This window comes from Scardinius erythrophthalmus (assembly GCF_964197995.2).
Source record: "Scardinius erythrophthalmus genome assembly, chromosome: 9".
Classification (NCBI taxonomy): Eukaryota; Metazoa; Chordata; class Actinopteri; order Cypriniformes; family Leuciscidae; genus Scardinius; species Scardinius erythrophthalmus.
Genome location: NC_138229.1, coordinates 38,882,030 through 38,900,780, shown reverse-complemented (window position 1 = coordinate 38,900,780; position 18,751 = coordinate 38,882,030). Strand labels below are relative to the sequence as shown.

Here is an 18,751-nt window from a genome sequence, read left to right as displayed (position 1 = left end):
TAATTTAGTGTATATATGTATGTATGTGTTTGTGTGCGTCAATGTAAAATACTAAATCAACTACTCTATTTAAAATGTTATTTTGACAATTTAGCTGATACTAATTGAATAACAGATGACAGACAACGCAGAATACCAGTAAAAGAGATTCATTTATAAGGTAAAATTAATGTGTGACATATACAGGCATATGAATATTTACATATTTAGTTGCCCATATATTGAAGATATGTCATAATAGAAACACTGAAATCAAATTGAACGATTTCACTCAACCTGTAGGTTTTAATGAAAGCAGTGTTTGAAATGTACATAGTTTATAATAACCCCATTAAGATGAGTAAAGTTCATAAACAAACTCTGAATTTGGCTTGAAAAAGCCTTGTTTGAAAGTTTGAAATAACTTTCATAGGCTCAAAGTTTGAATTGAATTGTTGAAATTGAAGTTTGGGATAGCATTGTTTCTAGCATGAATTACCCAAGCGGCAACCTTCCGGGTTCGTGTCTGTCTCTTGAATCCAACACGGAAAGGACTTAAACTGCAATTCGTCAACTGGCCGCTAGAGACAGGCTCCAAAAGAGAGTAAATCCCATATACCCCCCCCCCATGTTAAAAATTTTACAGCAGAAAAAAAATGTTTACAGCCTGGTGCAAAAAGTGGTTTTGGTCTATATAGCTAATTTTGCCCTTTATGACAACTGTGAGGGGGTGCAATTTTTTTATAACTTATCCGTTTAAATTATATTAAGCCTTAAAGTTCTGCATAATTAAGGGCGTGGTCACTTGGCTTGACAGGTGGATTGCCGCTGCAGTCAGGACTACCCGTTTGTCAGCTGTCTGTTAGGTTCACGTCACGTCAGCTAATCCGCCTTTTTGCCCATTTTCATTTATCCGGGACTGCCAAAATGGCGACGACCAGCTCTGCCCACTTTGGGCTTCAAAAATGCTCCTCAGAAACATTCGTGTGACGTCACGGACACTAAGTCCATATTTTTTTACAGTCTATGGAATTATCACATTGTTAGCATGTTTTAACATGTTTTATCATGTTGCTAATATGATTTAACAGGATGTTAACATGTTTTGACATGTTGTTAGCATTAATTAGCATTTTGCTAACGTTTTAACATGTTGTTAGCATAAATTAGCATGATGCTATCATATTTTAACACGTTGCTAACATGAATTAGCATGTTGCTAACAGGTTTTAACATGCTGTTAGCATTAATTAGCATGTCACTAGCATTGTTTAACATGGCTGTTTCTCAATATGCGTTCTTCAGCGATCTCGCGTCTTTGTGTTCTTGTACTTCGTCATCATCGAAGTTCTATTCCAATACTCAAGAACGCAAGTACAGGGGATGCGTGAAAGTGCCAGGATGTGTTCTTTGTTTCGAGGATGCATCGAATGCAGACTTGAGAGAATTGAACAGTTAAAAATCCCAGAAGACGCTGCGGGCGGTCAACATACGGAAGCCTGTAAGCTTCAAACTTCTCGTTTCTCACCATAGACTGTGGTTCTCACTTAAGAGATTCCCGCTGCAAGCTCGCAATGCGTGACGGCTCATGAAAGTAAACATTTATCTGTGTGTTTTGCTTAATTTTAATAAAGTGATAAAGACCTTAAGAAAGTGGCAGTATTTTTATTGGAATATTAAAAAGAATCATAACACTGACAAAGCATGGCTACTCATTTTCATAAATACACACGGTAAAATAAAAATAAATATATACATTGATATGAAAACAATGTCTATACTAATATGAAAGAAATGTTTAATAGGTTGTGACATTTGTTTGTGATGTTATGTTGTATTTATTGTGCTTTGGTCATGCTGAGATGGTCAGTTAATCAGCAAGATCGTAGCACATCTCAATTCTCACAAAGATGGGTTCTGTGTTCTCGCGTCCTTCCAAGTTCATTCTTTCAAGGTCGTCTGGCAAGACCGGTCTCAACGAGAACGCAAATCCGCTCCTTGTGTTCTTGGAATTAAAAAACAGCCGTTGTTTACGTTAATTAGCATGTTTCTTACATTATTTAACACTCTTTTAGCATGAATTAACATGTCGCTAACATGATTTTACATGTTACTAGCATTAATTAGCATGTCGCTAGCATGATTTAACATGTGGTTAACATGCATTACCATCCTGCTAACATGAATTAACATGTTGCTAGCATGAATTAACATGTCACTAGCATTATTTAGGATTAGCATGTTGGCTAACATGATTTAACATGTTTTGCTAACATGTTTTATCATATTGCTAACATCAATTACTATTTTGCTAACATGATTAATCATGCTGTTAACATGAATTAGCATGTTGCTAGCATGATTTAACAAGTTTGCTAACATGTCCTAAGCTAGTTGCTAAGCTTTGTTAATGATAGATACATAGTGGACAAAGCTTAAATGCTTTATTAGAGTTATAAAGGTCGGACCCGAGTCTGGTGGTTGTAGCTTTAAAGCTGTAGGAGGAGATACAGTCTAAACTCTTGGTTTACAATAAAAACTATAACTTTTACTTTGATGCGTTTGATGAAAAATTTGATGCGTCCACAAATCCCTCATTAACAGACACACAAACCTTTGACATTCAACATCATAGATCATTATTTTCCAGAGATCAATTCACCATAAAACTGTTTCAACTGACTAGATCTCACAAATGTAGATATTCAGATGAAATGACAAAATTAAAAAATATCGTAGTAGCCATTCGTTAAAAGTGCTGAGATGAGATTGTGTCTCATCTATGGTCAGGAGAAAAAAAATAAGGCTCATCTTACCCCATGTTACCCTTCCACTACAAAAATACCCGTACGCTGAGTTTAAACAACATGTGCCGATATTATTATTTAATTACTATCTCTACTCTTTCCTTATATGACTTCAGCATTAAAACAGCGCCTCGGCCAGCTTTGGTAATCCAGCTTCTCGCATTCCCAGCAAGTGTAGAGGAAAAATACAAACAGTCAGTAAGAGACCATGGTATAAATCAAAATTTATAATAAATCTGTGAATAATTATTTGCCTTTAACATCAGTAGTAATCATTAAAACCTTGCATATTTACACGAAGAGTCCTTAAGTAAAACAGTGCTGTGCCATAATAAACACCATTAGCTGTGGCATTGATACGAGAGTCTTGAGGAGTGAGGTCAGGCGTCCTAAAGCTCGTCCTCCTCGGGAGTCTGAGCGAGAAGAGCGCGGATCTCCTCCTCGTCGTTCAGGGGGTTTTCCTTGTACTCCTCCTTCAGCCACTCTCTGAACTGAACACACACATGAACAACTATCATCCAGCACTTCATTCACACATGCACAGAAAGTTGAGTGATTCTGATTAATGCAACCATATCCCAGCTGTGTCCATATTTATAGAAATCGCCATTTGGATCACGTATTTACATTAAAACAAACATATTAACCCCATAAAGCTACTGTATTTGATATGCAAATTTCGGTTACATTTTATTTTAAGGTGTCTTTGTTACAGTGTAATTACATGTTTAAGTACTGAGTAATAATAATTAACTACATGTTCTTACAGGGTTAGGATTAGGTTTAGGTTGAGAGTTAGTTGCATGCAATTATGCATAATTTATAGTTAAAACTATAGTTACTACATGTAATGTAACAATGACACTGTAAAATAAAGTGTTACCCAAATTTCCAAGGTCTCTAAATGATTAACACGATTAAATCTTTGCTGAAAACCCTGTTGCTAACATGTTTTAGCATGAAATAGCAGGATTTGAACATGTTGTTAGCATGAATTAGCATTTTGCTAACATGTTGGCAACATGAATTAATGTCATTAACATTTAATATGCTGTTAACATTAATTAGCACGTTGCTAGCATTGTTTAACATGTTGCTAGCATGAATTAGCATGTCACTAGCATGATTTAACATGTTGCTAACATGAATTGCCATGTCACTAGCATTATTTAGAATAAGCATGTTGGCTAGCATGATATAACAATGACACTGTAAAATAAAGTGTTACCCAAATTTCCAAGGCCTCTAAATGATTAACACGATGAAATCTTTGCTGAAAACCCTGTTGCTAACATGTTTTAGCATGAAATAGCATGTCATTAACATTTAATATGTTGTTAACATTAATTAGTACATTGCTAGCATTATTTAACATGTTGCTAGCATGAATTAGCATGTCTCTAGCATGATTTAGCATGTTAACATGTTGCTAACATGAATTTGCCATGTCACTAACATTATTAGAATAAGCATGTTGGCTAGCATGATAATGTAACATATATAACAATGACACTGTAAAATAAAGTGTTACCCAAATTTCTAAGGCCTCTACATGATTAACGATGAAATCTTTGCTGGAAAACCATGTTGCTAACATGTTTTAGCATGAAATAGCAGGATTTTAACTGTTGTTAGCATGAATTAACATTTTGCTAACATGTTGTTAACATGAATTAGCATGACATTAACATTTAATATGTTGTTAACATTAATTAGCACGTTGCTAGCATGATTTAGCATGTTAACATATTGCTAACATGAATTGTCATGTCACTAGCATTTTTTAGAATAAGCATGTTGGCTAGCATGATAATGTAACATGTAACAATGACACTGTAAAATAAAGTTACCCAAATTTCTAAGGCCTCTAAATTTTCAACACAATAAAAACTTTGCTGAAAAACGCTAATGCACACAATCTTCTACAGTCCTTCTGTCATCTGATAGAGAGTTTAGACTTTTTTAGGATGTAAAAGGTCTTTCAGTATAATTGTACAAAAATTCAGCTTCAGCTTATGCTTCACGTGTCTTTTTGCAGTGTTTTAATAAAGTAAACATAAGAATCACTTATAATTTCAGTAATATTTCAAGATGAACACTTACTGGACTGAAGCAACTTAGCTTTACTTGATTATCCATAAATGATTTTGTTTTAGAAAAATCATGTTCAAATGTGAGTCTCAAATTTGATCCATCAGGCTTTTGAGGAAGGTTTATTTGTTCATCTCTCAATCATCATTGCGTTATAACTTTTAAAACTACAGAGCTTTGATCATAAAGCTAAGCATTTAAATATCATCTTACTAAGATATTATTGGAAGATATAGAGTGGCGACTGAAATTGATATGATTTTATGCAAGTAGTCACTATACTCTTATAAAGATCTCGTTGATTTACATGACAAACTATCAGACTTTTTTTTCCATATACATATCAGCATTTTCACCAAATTGCATATTTTTGCTCAGTTTGGGCAACTGAGCTCCCTAAGAATGAGTTTCATATTCTCACTATATTATATTTGAGCCATAAAAGCCTGATGTATCAAATATATATGCCACTTTTAGATTTGTCAGACTATTATTTAATGTCTGGCTTTACAGGTGTAGCATCTGGACCAATCAGACACACACAAATTATTCATAATATTTAATGAATAATCCAGCAAACTCACTCTCCCAACAAAGGTCTATGAAACTTCCCCCAAAACTAACATCCCAAATGAAGCTAACACACTGGCAGAACCCGGTGTCCTGTTACAGGACACATTTAGACTGATAAGAGTCTTACGACCCCAAAAGGAATTTCCAGAGAGCTGTGACTCTCACTTAATTCTTGCTGAGAAGGAGAAATAAACACTTTTAATCCTATATATTCTATATATAACCACTTGAGAAATGTGTAAACGTGTCTAAATTTCCCATCTCGTGATTTTCCTTTTATGTGGTTTGGCCTATGTATTCATTCTCTCTTTTAAACTCTTTTGGATTAAAGCTGTCGTCGGCAATATTTTTTTGATCATATTCAGTGAAATCGACACTATGATCCGACAGAACAACATAAATAAGGTGGTTTTAGAAAAAAACCCGAGCTTGAAGATGATGCTGAACTAGAAGTTTCTAAGGACCACCAAGCTTGTGCCAGGCTGCGGCCTTGTCTTTCCATTCACCAAAGATACTCTGAAAACCACTGGTTCTCTCTCATCAAGACCACATCAGCAAAGATCAACTGGAGCCTCAATAGATTGCATCAGGACAGTTTAATTCAAATGGTACTTAGTCTCATTATTTGATACATTAAGTATCCTTACCCCTTTTAAAGAAGGGCGTGTTAGAACTAAACTGATGGTTTGCTCAAGGCTGTTGATCTGCTGAATTTCAAACAATGCTAGCCTATAACTTCTTGCTTTCCTGTATTCTGCTCCAGCTCTCTTTCCCTTGGTAAACTGTATGCATGTATGTGTATGTTATATAAAGTCGTGTTCACATCACACGTAAAGTTGTCCATGTCTCAAGCTCATACTGGAGTCCCTAATCATGCAGATTACAGGCTCTTATAGTACTGTACAGTAAGAAAGACATTTCCCATACCCAGGAAAAGTACATTTCTTAGAATTAATAAACAATTAACACTGAGTGTTCACGTCACAAACAATTTAATTGATTGTAATATTAATTTTACTACATTAAGTTAATTCTATTAACTACGGAAGCCCTGAACCACAACGTAAAAAAAAAAAAAAAAAAAAGAATTCTAGCATTTCGAGATTAAAGTTGAAATATTTTGAGAATAAAGTCGAAATATTTCGACTTTATTCTTCAAAGTCTCTACACGATCCCAGTCGAGGAATAAGAGTCTTATCTAGAGAAATCATAGCTAATTTTATAAGAAAATAATAAACATTAATATACTTTGTATACTAAGTTGTGGACATGCAAGACAAACATTTGTGGTTAAAAAGTATATAAATGTTTTTTTTTTGTTTTTATACAATGGCCGATCATGTTGTCTAGATAAGACTCTTATTCCCCGGCTGGGATCGTGTCGAGACTTTGAAGCTAGGGCTGCACGATATGAGGAAAAGCTGCGATGTGCGATAACATTGTTTAATATTACGATGACGATATGACTTGCGATAAATATTCAAATGTGAATGTTAGCTATAGCTAACAACAATTCCTGAATTATTTTTTTTTTAAATAGACATTGTAAAATAGAATATACTGTTCCCATGTCTTAGTGCTTTAATAGGTTATTTGCGTGTTTATTACCTGCCTGGATTACTATTTAGCGCGAGTGAGTGAGCGAGGGACAGTGTGTGTGTGTGTGTGTGTGTGTGTGTGTGTGTGTGTGCGCGCGCGAGTGAGCGAGCGAGCGAGGGACAGTGTGTGTGTGTGTGTGTGTGTGCGAGTGAATGCGTGTGACGGCACGCGATGACTGGTCGGAAAGCAACGTGTAGTCTGACATGTTTCTTGTCCATGACACGACAAGATTTTAGGAGTCAAAATCGAGTAATCTGACACCGTGACTATCGTAACAGACACAAAAATCTTGTAATCTGAACCAGGTGTTATTCATCGTGTCAGGCTGTCTGTTGCGATGTGTTCATCGCGCGAGTTCATATCGCGATGACGATGAAAATTCGATGTATTGTTCAGCCCTATTTGAAGCTGCACTGAAACTCACATTTGGACCCCATTGAAGTCACTATATGGAGAAAAATACTGGAATGTTTTCCTCAAAAACCTTCATTTCTTTTCGAAAGACATAAACATCTTGGATGATGTGGGGGAGAGTAAATTATCAGTAAATTTTTATTCTGAAGTGAACTAATCCTTTAATACTCTTACTGGACGAATGCCGCATGCAATGTGTTTACATAAAGGCTCTCGCATTGTAATCCTCATATTATATATTGCCGACTATTACAAGTTTATCCTGAATGGACTTTTTGGACTCTAAAGGTAAGAATGTAATGGTTTCTTCTTCACTCCAATTATCGCTTCATCTGTCACAAGTTTTAGTGTTTGAGGGGAAAAATATAAAATACTGTTCATACAGCGCACTGTGTTTCCGTGACTGTGCGAAGCGAAGCATCTGGGGCGGCAGGTTTGCGTAACAAAACCAGCCCAACTGCTGTTCAAAACCCGCCAAATCATGGCCAAAACTAGCCCAAAACTAACCCACTTTACACATGTAAAACATTCCTTAACCTGGGGTTAGAAGCAGGGTGTAGAACGACGATAGGGGTTGCACATAAACATTGACATTTGTCATTGACATAATTCCAGGTCAATGTTTAAGTGGTCAGGTTTGTAAAGATACTGCCACAATAACAGCAAACCTATTTGATTAGGATCATCCACCTTTGAACATGAACTCATGAGGTTCAAAAGGCACTGTTGGCTTAAGCTGAACTCACATCTTCGTTCTGGTGCTGCTAGCCACTGACAATGTCATTTCATTCATCACATGTGGAGGAATCACCTGCTGTAGTTGAGTGCTCTCAAACTCCTTCAGCTGGGTCTGGAAGCCCACATTAGGTGAAGCACAGGGTCTCGCCAGCTTCACCGCGGCCAGAGCGTCCTCCCATCCCAGAGAAGTGACGGTCATAACGTACGCCACCACCAGCGTCACGCTGCGCGATACGCCAGCAAGACTGGATCACAGGAAATCAAAAATCAGCTACTCACTAACACCATGTCCACACTAACACGTTTTCGTTTGAAAACACATCTTTTTCTCTCCGTTTTGGCCTTACGTCCACACTGAGACGGAGTTTTTATTAAAGGAGTGGTATAATGCCCTTTTCACAAGATGTAAAATAAGTCTTTGATGTCCCCTGAGTGTGTATGTGAAGTTTAAGCTTAAAATACCCCAGATATTTTTATATAACATGTTAAAGTTGTCATGTTTTGAGGGTGAGCAAAAACACACCGTTTTGTGTCTGTTCCTTTAAATGCAAATGAGCTGTTGCTCCCAGCACAGAGGGCGGAGCTTCAACAGCTTGCACTCACACAGACATACACTGAATATTTCTAAAACTTTTAGCCTTTTATGTTCAAACCGGATTCAGACAGTGATGGAGAGACTCAAGAAGTGACAACATGTAGAATGCAACAGGACATTTCTGAATTGTTAGTTGATGAATTTATGTATCTAATGTGTATCTTCTAGTCATTGATTAGCATAATCTGTCTTGATAATCATAAATCATGTTCAGGGGGCGGGGTTTATGTAAATTTTAGGAATTTACATAAATGGAGGAATGTCGTGTAGTCCCTACCAGGCGTTTGTTGTAGTCCTTTAAAAACGATTTCTTTAAAAGCAAATATCTCCCTTTGCTTCGAACTTCGAGCGATGTAACTTTGCAGATGTTGTTTATGTTCAAACAGCAACATTACACACTAACTAAAGTTACATAATCAACAAAGCCTTTTGAAAACGCTCTCCAAAGTGAATAGATTTGGAAATGCCGTTTTTGCGTTGAAGTGTGGACTGTCAAAACAGAGGTATTTAAAAACGATGATGTAAGTTTAGTCATGTGACGCATATTGTACCAATAGATATTCATGTTTATACTGGTATTGTGCCTGTTATGTGCTATTCACTTTCACGCTGTTGCTAAAATATGTTACTTTGCACACTCTTCATATCACAATCCTACAAAGACGAGATGATTTACTCACATTTACTGTCCTGCGGCAAAACATGAGAGCAGTTTTAGCGTTTTAGACCAATGGTGAATGAGTGAAACCTGGACACATCAGTGAATGTTTTCAGGCGTTTCAGTGTGGATGAGAAAAACGCTAAATTCACCTTACTGCGCATGCGTAAAACCTCACAGAAGCTCACGGAGATGACACTGATTTCAAATGTATCCGGAATAATGTAGACATAGCCTAAGTTTCTTTTACTGATTTGATTCTATATTTTCACGAAATGTTAGACATTACAGGACGATACGACATAATGATTACTGGCGTTTGTTTAGGTTAGGGATTAGAACGAGCCCCAAACCCTAAGCATTCAACTTTGTTGGCGTTGCAAGAGGTTCACATTTCAAAGTTCAAACCTCATTATGTTTTCCAGAAAGAAGCACTCTACACATATGCTGCATTATATTCTCACATCAAACAGAGAGGCCCGTGTTTACTGTTGTTTTTGGGAAGTTCAAAAATAGCCCACCCCCCTTGACACCTAGTTATCAGCTGTTCACATTATCACACTGGGCTCGATTAGGGCTGGTATCTTGGTTGTGTGCACATTTTGCTTCCTCTTAAGGTAGGCTCTTATATCTTGGTGCATGCAACCATAAGGGTCTACTAACATCAGTTCATTTACAGTGTAGATATCAATTGTTAGACGACACATACAGTACAAACAGGGCTTGACATAACATTTTGCTCACCAGCCACTGTGGCCAGTGGATTTCAAAAGTTACTAGCCACTCAGCATTTTCACTGGCCAACAATTTGGCATCGAAACCATGGGGAAAAACTGCCATATAGAGATCTTTAATATTATTTCATAATTTGGCAGCGGGATTATGAGGCTGCTGTCACTTTAATACCTGAAGCATGGACCCATTATACTGTTACACATGCATTTTCTTTCTCAACCATTTACGTTCTCTTAAAACATAACAGACTGTGTTTACGTGAATACTCGCCAAGACAGGCATTTTGCCATTCTTTTGTGCGTATTTGACTGTTTAAGTGCAATACGCAGCAAAAAGAACTCAATTTAGTACTGAGAGGCGGCTTTATGTTTGCGCCCTTTAGGTGTGAGCCCCAAATCTGCGGAAAACGAGTATTGGAAGCATTTCAGATACTTCAGTATCGATATGTATCGTAAAAACAATATTTTTGACAACACTAAATTGCACTTAATTATTTCAGATGCCCTTTTAAAAGACTACAATTGAAAAATGTATATATTATATATAAAATTCAACCCGCCAAAGTGGCTAGTGGGAGTGAAATGTCAATGTCAAGCCCTACATACAAACCCCTCACTTACCAGTGAACTAGACAGCCCTCCCCTTTCAATCGGGACTCGTGCATGAACATAATGCTCTTCTTAAAATGCTGAATGCTGTGGAAGAGAAAGAGATCAATTTTTTCAACCACATGTAGGTCTATACAGAGCTGACACAAATGTGAAGGACGCTGAAATGAAATATAACTTCTTTTAATGCAGTAATGTCATATTTGGACACTGAAGACACACTTAATGTATGAATGTCAAAGATTTGTTTTGACATTTTGTTATCTAATGCATTGACATTCAGGCAGTAAGTGTGGCTTAAAAAAATTTCACCAAAAGATATTTTGAAGAAATGTTTTTTTTTTTTTTTTTTTTTTACAATGAAAGTCAATGGGGTCCAAAACAACTTTTGCTGTACGGGGGAAAAAAAACACTGATACATTTTTCCAAATATCTTCTTTTGTGTTAGACAGAAGAAGAAAAATCATACAGGTTTGGAACAACATGGGGGTGAGTAAATTATATACATTTTTGGGTTATGTTTTGTCAGTTTTGGTTCATCTACACGTCGTTGAGGCCTGAGTTCAGACGACGACGCTGACAGCGCTGTTCCTCCAGTGGCGGGAAGGTCGTAACAGTAAACTGAGAATTACGATACATCCAGTATAAATTATGTTTTCCAGATTGCTCAAAGCGGCTAGCCGGTCTACAATACATTTTTTTTTTTTTTTTTTACAACTTTCATTTTTACTCCTTTCACAGTTCCAGTCAAAGTTTATGTAGGCTTGATACTGACACTCAAATGAGTATGTATTGAAATGCTCAAAACATTTCAGTGATGAGTTCAAGCTGAGTCAGTATTATATGTGAAACAGCGTTAAAACACTGGCCGAAATATAAAATTTGTTAATTAGAAATTATAAAATGTATCGTTCTGGTCCTTGATTCTGATTGGTTGTCGCATTTGAAGACACTGTAAATTACTCTACAAACATACACCAAATAAATATTCAGTGGAATGAAGTATTTGAGTAAAGGTAATTAGTTACTGTACTTTTTGTCTACCTTGTAGTCTTTACTCCAGTACATGTGTGATATTACATTACTTGTTACATTTTGCATGGCACCTAACTTTTTCTGCAAGTTTTTTCTACATTTATTTCAGCTACAACATACGTGTTATCACCATCTACAGGGCATTGGAGGTCCTATATCTTGTGCATTTTGCCTTTACTCACATTTACTCACCCAAACTTGTCAACAAGGCTACGTTACGTGGATGCGAGTGCATTAGCAGATAGTTGTGAATCGCAGGTGTTTGATATATGAGATGAGAGCATGACTGCAGTCGGTGATGAGGCAGAAACCAGCGTGTTCAGTGCAAGCAGACTTCGACTACTTGCTTTTACTTCACATTATATATGCATTATATTGAAGAGAACTTTTTGAAGGATATTGGCTTACTTATGGCCTCTTTGAGCACTTGAGCTTAACTGAGACTTGAGTGTTTGTAGATGTTTAAGAGGCTGTTGTGTCGACCTTCATTTATTGCAATATTGTGGTGTTCAGATTTATTTTAATTTTAGAAAAAACTTTATTGCTCTCCTCACAAATGAACTATTTCTTGTTTTTCACTGGAATGTCTCTTACATTCAGGACGAGTAAAATACTTAAGTACTATTAAAATCAGATACTTTCACCCCCGGTTTCACAGACAAGGCTTAAGTCTAGTCTCGGACTAAAATGCATTTTTGAGCTGTTTAAACTAAAAGCAAATCGCACTGACATTCCTTAAAATATGTCAGTGCCATTGTTTTTTTTTTTTTTTTTTTAAGGCATGTTTATTTAAGATATGTAAATGCCCTAAGGAACGAATCCTGGCTTAATCTCAGCCCTGTCTGTGAAACCGGGCTATCATTTTAATTTTTGGGTGAACTAACCCTTCAACTATTGTGCTCTACTTGTTCTTGGTCCCACACTGTTTGACCAATGAGATTCCAAAGAGACACTGGTCTTTTCATTTATATGTAGGGTACCAATCTTTTGATTTGATATATTTAAGTGATTATGCTTTTGCACAAAATGAGCCAGATGGACAGAATGATGGACAAGTTCTGCTCTACACAAGCACTCGCAAAGATAATTTAGAGCAGAGCAAAACTGGAAAATCAGATTCAATACAGATATGTTCACAACTTGTTTAATTATAAAATTCCCTGATATTTACAGGTTTTCCATGATGTGGACAGGTCGGTCAAGTCTCCACAACATTATGGAGACTTTATCAGCTATGACTGGTAAAGAGGATTCTGTGGTGAAGTAAATACTACAGATAACACAAATGTAATTTCTCTAAGTTAGTATAATAAAGTATTTTTCAATAATTCAACGGCCCAGAGTCAATTACTCCGCTAATACTATGGTTACCACATCTCAAAACATTGTCCAGATGATGCATTTCAAGACGTTTGTCAGGTTTTTGTCCTTAAAATGCTCTTGTGTGTGGGACTAATTTCTTACGCATCTCATCCCAAGCCTCATTCCAAAACGTCATTTTAGAGCTCGTAACCCAATGATAGCAGTCTAATGCAGTTATTAATGCAGTTATTAGAGAGAAAGAGAGATTAAGCTTGTGAATTACCTCAGTCTGTGCGTCTCTCAACAGTGTTCGGCACCAGCGTCTACTAATAGCGAAACTACGTTTATCTGCACCTCGCTAGTAAGAAACGTCTTTTAAGTTGCTAAAGTATTTTAATGATAAAATTGTCAGAGCAGCGGTGACAACACGCGAGAGTGTGTGTCTGTACTGTATGTGTGTGTTTGACTGGAAGAGAGAGCAATGAAGAGAGATGTGCCTTTCCATAATAACTAATAAATGCAAAATACATAATAAAACGTGATTTTTTTGGCAAAATAAAATATAGAATATGTAAATAATTGGTCTTTTTTATCCTATTGTTTACTATATTTATTTGCTCGGTCAGCGTCGTTATGGGTTTAGGTTATGTGGGCTGTAAAGACCTTTGAAATAACTGAAATCACTTGGCGAAGTGATATGGACCTGTAATGCAGTCGAGACCTGCTGGAACTACTTTAGCCGTGCGTTTCCCTGTAAATAATAGCACACCTTGGAACATTTGTCAACCAATCAGAATCAAGCATTCAACAGCAAAGTTGTATAAAGTCTAATTATCAACGTTATAACATTAAGCAAAAGCTACTCAACTTTCTGATACTAGTGTTCCCATCATGCACTGGGGCATGCATAATTAATAAGGTTGCATTTTCTCTGTTTTCCACTGTTTTATAATTTGTTGTTAAGTTTAGTTACATTTGGAGTTAATATTCTCCTCAAAATGACACATTCATCCTCAAAAATGATCCAACGAACGTTACTGTTATTGTCTATTGTGTACCAAGCATTGAGATCTCTGTGTTCGGGTGGGTACCACATTACTTCTATAATATGAATATGTTGTCAACACAACATCTACTGCATTATTTATTAAGATGTTCTAAGTAAAGCTTACACTTTAAAAGCATGGCTTAATTCAGTGTTATATTGTTTTGTATTGCAAAGTAAACTTCAGCTAAGTACAAATTACTCCACAAATTTTAACTGGACAATTTAAAGTTACTTGTAACACTTTACTATAAGGTTCTTTAGTTAGTTAACTACCTTAGTTATCATGAACTAAGAATGAACAATACCTCTACAACATTTATTAACATTGATTTAAACATTTACTAATACTCTTATTAAAATCAAAGGTTGTATTTGCTAACATTAGTTAATGCACTGAACTAACATGAACAGCTGTATATTTATTTATAAACTAATATTAACAAAGATTAATACAGGAACAAGTGTATTACTCATGGTTAGTTAATGTTAGTTATTACATTAACTAATGCTAACTAATGAACCTTATTTTAAAGTGTATCCAAGTTATTTTCTATTTTTCTTAAGTACATTTTACTTATTGTTCTTTTTCCAGTGTACGAGGGGTTTGGAGGACATGTTGGGTATCTTCTTCCTAAAACCTTATGTGTGTTTAAGAATACATACACTTAACATATTGTCCCTAACATAATAAAACCTTTTTGCTTTGTCTAACTATTTGAATACCCTACTAGCAACAAAACACAGACATAGTTCTGCTTGAAACTGTCCAGTTAGTGTCTGTCAAGAGATCCAGAAATCTGACTGTGGTTTCTCTTAAGCATCAACAACACGGTCAGGTACGGTAGCGTTTCCTCCAGAACATCCATCCTTTTGACAGGACCAGGATGAGAAAGGGTTGGGTTTGTCCAGTTTGGTTAAAGAGGGTCAGTTTCACATTACGCATGGCCGGGTTTCGCAGGCACGTAAGGGTGACAAGAGGGCTGATGGTAAAGGGGTGATATAAATAAAGGCGTAGTGAGACCAAGGCATCACTGCAGAACCCAGCTCATAACTTCCTTCCTGAACCAAGAGAGCCACAAGAGGAAGTGTGCGTATGTGCGGGTCCCTACGTGCTTGTGTGTGTGTGTGTGTGTGTGTTAATACATGTGCGCTCAAGGGTGAAACTAGTTTGATATGGCATGTAAAAACCAACATCACAAGACTGAGTGTAATGAAGGGAACTGCATGTGTAAATGCAGAACTTATGAAAAGCATTGACATCTTCAGGTTGCCACAGTTACTCGCGCTGCCCACTGGCGGCCAGCTATTAGCAAACATGCCGTCAGAAATGCACGAAGCTATACTTACAGGTTTTGCGTGGGCGAATCTGCTGCTGGGATACAAAGATAAGTCATCTCCTAAAGAAATGGAGGAAAGACATGGATATGTCTCTGAATCACATGTGATGGAGCAAAACAAGTATGAAACAATTTTGGTTGCACATGCCCACAATGTGGTCATTTTCAATAATAAACCCAAAACACAGCACTCTCATAGCATATTTTAGTGTTTTATTTGCCTTCGTGCAAGAGCATGTCAAAATGTGCACACTGTCAAAAAATCTCAACTCATATTGGTTCTTTTTTTGCATGGCTTTTTTTGAGTTTTACTTACTCTCAAAGCTTTAGATAACTTTGACAATATATATATATTTTTTTAACAATTCAAATGCATTGGAAAAATGCAGTAACTTGAGTTTATTTTACTAAAATCAAAATAGAAATGCTTTCGTCAGCTTATTTTCCTGTAAGAGTCTCAATTAAAGTTTCCTTATAATTTACTCTCCCCCACATCATCCAAGATGTCCATGTCTTTCTTTCTTCAGTGGAAAAGAAATTAAGGTTTTTGACGAAAACATTCCAGGATTTTTCTCCATATAGTGACTTCAATGGGGTCCAAATGTGAGTTTCAGTGCAGCTTCAAAGTCTCGAAACGATCCCAGCCGAGGAATAAGAGTCTTATCTACGCAAACCATCGGCCATTTTATAAAAAAAAATAAACATTTATATAGTTTTTAACCACAAATGCTCGTCTTGCACTAGCTCTGTGATGCGCCACACATTACGTGTGTTTCCGGTTCAAAAATGTAGTGTGTAGGGTGAAAACATCTCATTTTCTCCTCCAACTTCAAAATCGGCAGACATTGTTGTTTTACCTTTTATTTATTTTTTGCACGTTCCCTTTGTAAACAAACACTGGGTCTGTCCTTCTGCCTTCGTCACGCGTGACCTTTCAATGTGATTACGTAATGTGTGAAGTCGTGGACATGCAAGATGAGCATTTGTGCTTAAAAAGTATATAAATGTTTTTTTTTTTTTTTTGTTATTTTCTTTATAAAATGAGCGATGGTTTGTGTAGATAAGACTCTTATTCCTCGGCCGGGATCGTGTCGAGACTTTGAAGCTGCACTGAAACTCACATTTGGACCCCATTGAAGTCACTATATGGAGAAAAATCCTGGAATGTTTTCCTCAAAAACCTTCATTTCTTTTCGACAGAAGAAAGAAAGACATGATCATCTTGAATGACGTGGAAGTGAGTAAATTATCAGGAAATTTTAATTCTGAAGTGAACTAATCCTTTAATTAAACAGGCTGCAACACACATTCAGCTGCTAAACAGGGTAAAATACTGAGAATGTAGTATGTCGTCATTCAGCTGACTTGACACTGATCTCGTATGTGTGCATCAAAAGCTTCTTTATATGTTGAAGACATGAAGTAATGAGTCGAACTACCTGTAAAATGGGAGCGGCGGTGTCATGGATGGAGAGGATGTGCGTGATGTTGTTTCTCGCTAATTGCTCCCTGTCTCTGGCATCTGTAAAAAAGAAAAATATAAAAATAAACACATTTATCATCTTTTCTAAACATGCACCTTATTGAAAATGGTGTTTTTGCTTCCACTGTTGTCCATTCTTACCTTTGAAGTTACCCAAGTACAGGTCTGACAGAACCTGGGACAACACAAGCAGGTTAGTTCAGTCACAACCTCACCAAAATAACACAAAACCAAAAAAAATAGATAACTGATGTGTTTAAAGTCACCATAAAATCAAAATGGAACATTCTTGTTTTTTACTTGGAATATTTCATTATTTATTCTGTTCACTCAGTAGGGGGGGAAAGACTCTCAACTTCCTGTTCATGTTGCCTTTAAAGTCCCCACAAAAAACGAAAACATTAACATGCCCCGTATACTTTGTTTTTTAATATAAAACAAGGTCACAAATTTAAACTATTCTGATTCTGATTTTGTGGAAAAAAATTTGACCCTGATTGCTTTTCTGATCTCCTGTTTTAGTGAATAGTGCATTCTTCATAGAAGCTGTGCATGATTTTATCTCAAACAAAATGTGTCATAAATGATCAATTCAGCGATAACACACAAGGATGACAGAATGTTGTTGTGCGTTGCTAAGGTGCTTATGTGCGGTTGCTATCATATTGCTATGAGCGATTTTTAGCACAATGCTGTGCAGATGTTTCGAGTCACTATATGGGTGTTGTGTGCTGTTGCCAGAGCATTGCTATGTGGTTGCTAAGGTGGTCTAGTTGTTAGCACACTGCTAAGTGGTTGCTATGGTGCTCTGGGTGGTTGCCAGCACGTTGCTAAGGCGTTCCAAGTAGATCCTAGCAGTTGGTGGTTGCTAGCGTGTTGTTGCTGGTTTATAGGTTACTGGCCTAAGTAAAAAAAGAGTCCATCTTCAAGTGATAGCCCATTATCTGTGTGATAGAGATATATATATATATATATATATATATATATATATATATATATATATATATATATATATATATCATCCATTTTAATAGTCAAAACAAAGTAACCGCACATCTCCTCAACAAAACACATAACGTTAGTTTGAGGAATCATTCAAGGGGCACAACCGTTACAAAGTTTCATACTTATTGGTTTGTTCAAATCTCTAGCCCAAAGTATGAGCAACAGTGACGCTTTCCTCAGCCGACACCACTAATAAACACAAACACTTGAAAGGCAGCGTCGTGTTTTGTTCGTGTTGGAGGCGCATCGATTCATCTCACATCCATCGATCGATAATCCCTCTCAAACTCACAGACGTAAAGCACTACAGAAGAAGGAGATGAGGGAAGCATGTCCATATACCTTATTTATTCCGTTTCCCATGCCACGGTGTTTGTTGCAGTGGCTAGTATTTCAGGAGTCCGCTTGAACGAGGCTTGTATCACTATCAACAGTTTTTAATCGCTATAAGCGCTCACAACACAAGCCTAACAACCAACTTGTCGTGTACACACTCAAATCTGTGTCGAGTTCCTGGACGAGGCTCTCTTAAAGGCACAGTACACAAATAACAGACACCAATTCTGTCCGTGTACTTCATGCTATCAGGACTGTTTTAAAGTTAAATAACTCTATTTCACATCAAAATGAGTAAATAGTAAGTTTAAAAACACACAGTTGTCTTTTAAATGAGGTTATTGTAGTCTAAGTGTCATCAACGTGACTTCTCTGCAAAATGGGTAAATATATGAATACATTATGGAG

General features: G+C 36.6%; 1 protein-coding gene across 2 annotated transcripts; it reads right to left on the bottom strand.

Annotated features, from left to right (window-relative positions):
* Window positions 1–134: 134 nt before the first annotated feature.
* On the bottom strand, window positions 135–18,543 carry dusp22b (dual specificity phosphatase 22b). 2 transcript variants are annotated; one of them, XR_014030857.1, is made up of 8 exons: window positions 18,350–18,523; window positions 17,144–17,177; window positions 16,959–17,041; window positions 15,530–15,579; window positions 10,810–10,884; window positions 8,275–8,446; window positions 3,126–3,277; window positions 1,629–1,984 (listed from the first exon to the last, which is right to left on the bottom strand). XR_014030857.1 is itself a non-coding variant. In XM_081375535.1 (7 exons), the coding sequence occupies exons 1-7, from the start codon at window positions 18,368–18,370 to the stop codon at window positions 3,176–3,178; spliced, it is 537 nt and encodes a 178-aa protein (XP_081231661.1). In that variant the 5' UTR covers window positions 18,371–18,543; the 3' UTR covers window positions 135–3,175. The 2 variants fall into 2 exon arrangements, 1 of the variants encoding a protein (XP_081231661.1); XM_081375535.1 differs by having other exon boundaries at window positions 135–3,277; window positions 18,350–18,543.
* Between the last annotated feature and the right edge of the window lie 208 nt (window positions 18,544–18,751).

Excerpts from the sequence above, each read along its gene's own strand:
- dusp22b (XM_081375535.1), bottom strand. The coding sequence starts at position 18,370 with ATGGGAAACGGAATAAATAAG. Across the intron at positions 15,580-16,958 it reads CCGCCGCTCCCATTTTACAG|GAGATGACTTATCTTTGTAT; the intron begins GTAGTTCGACTC and ends CCATTTCTTTAG. Across the intron at positions 3,278-8,274 it reads AGAGCACTCAACTACAGCAG|TTCAGAGAGTGGCTGAAGGA; the intron begins GTGATTCCTCCA and ends GTGTGTGTTCAG.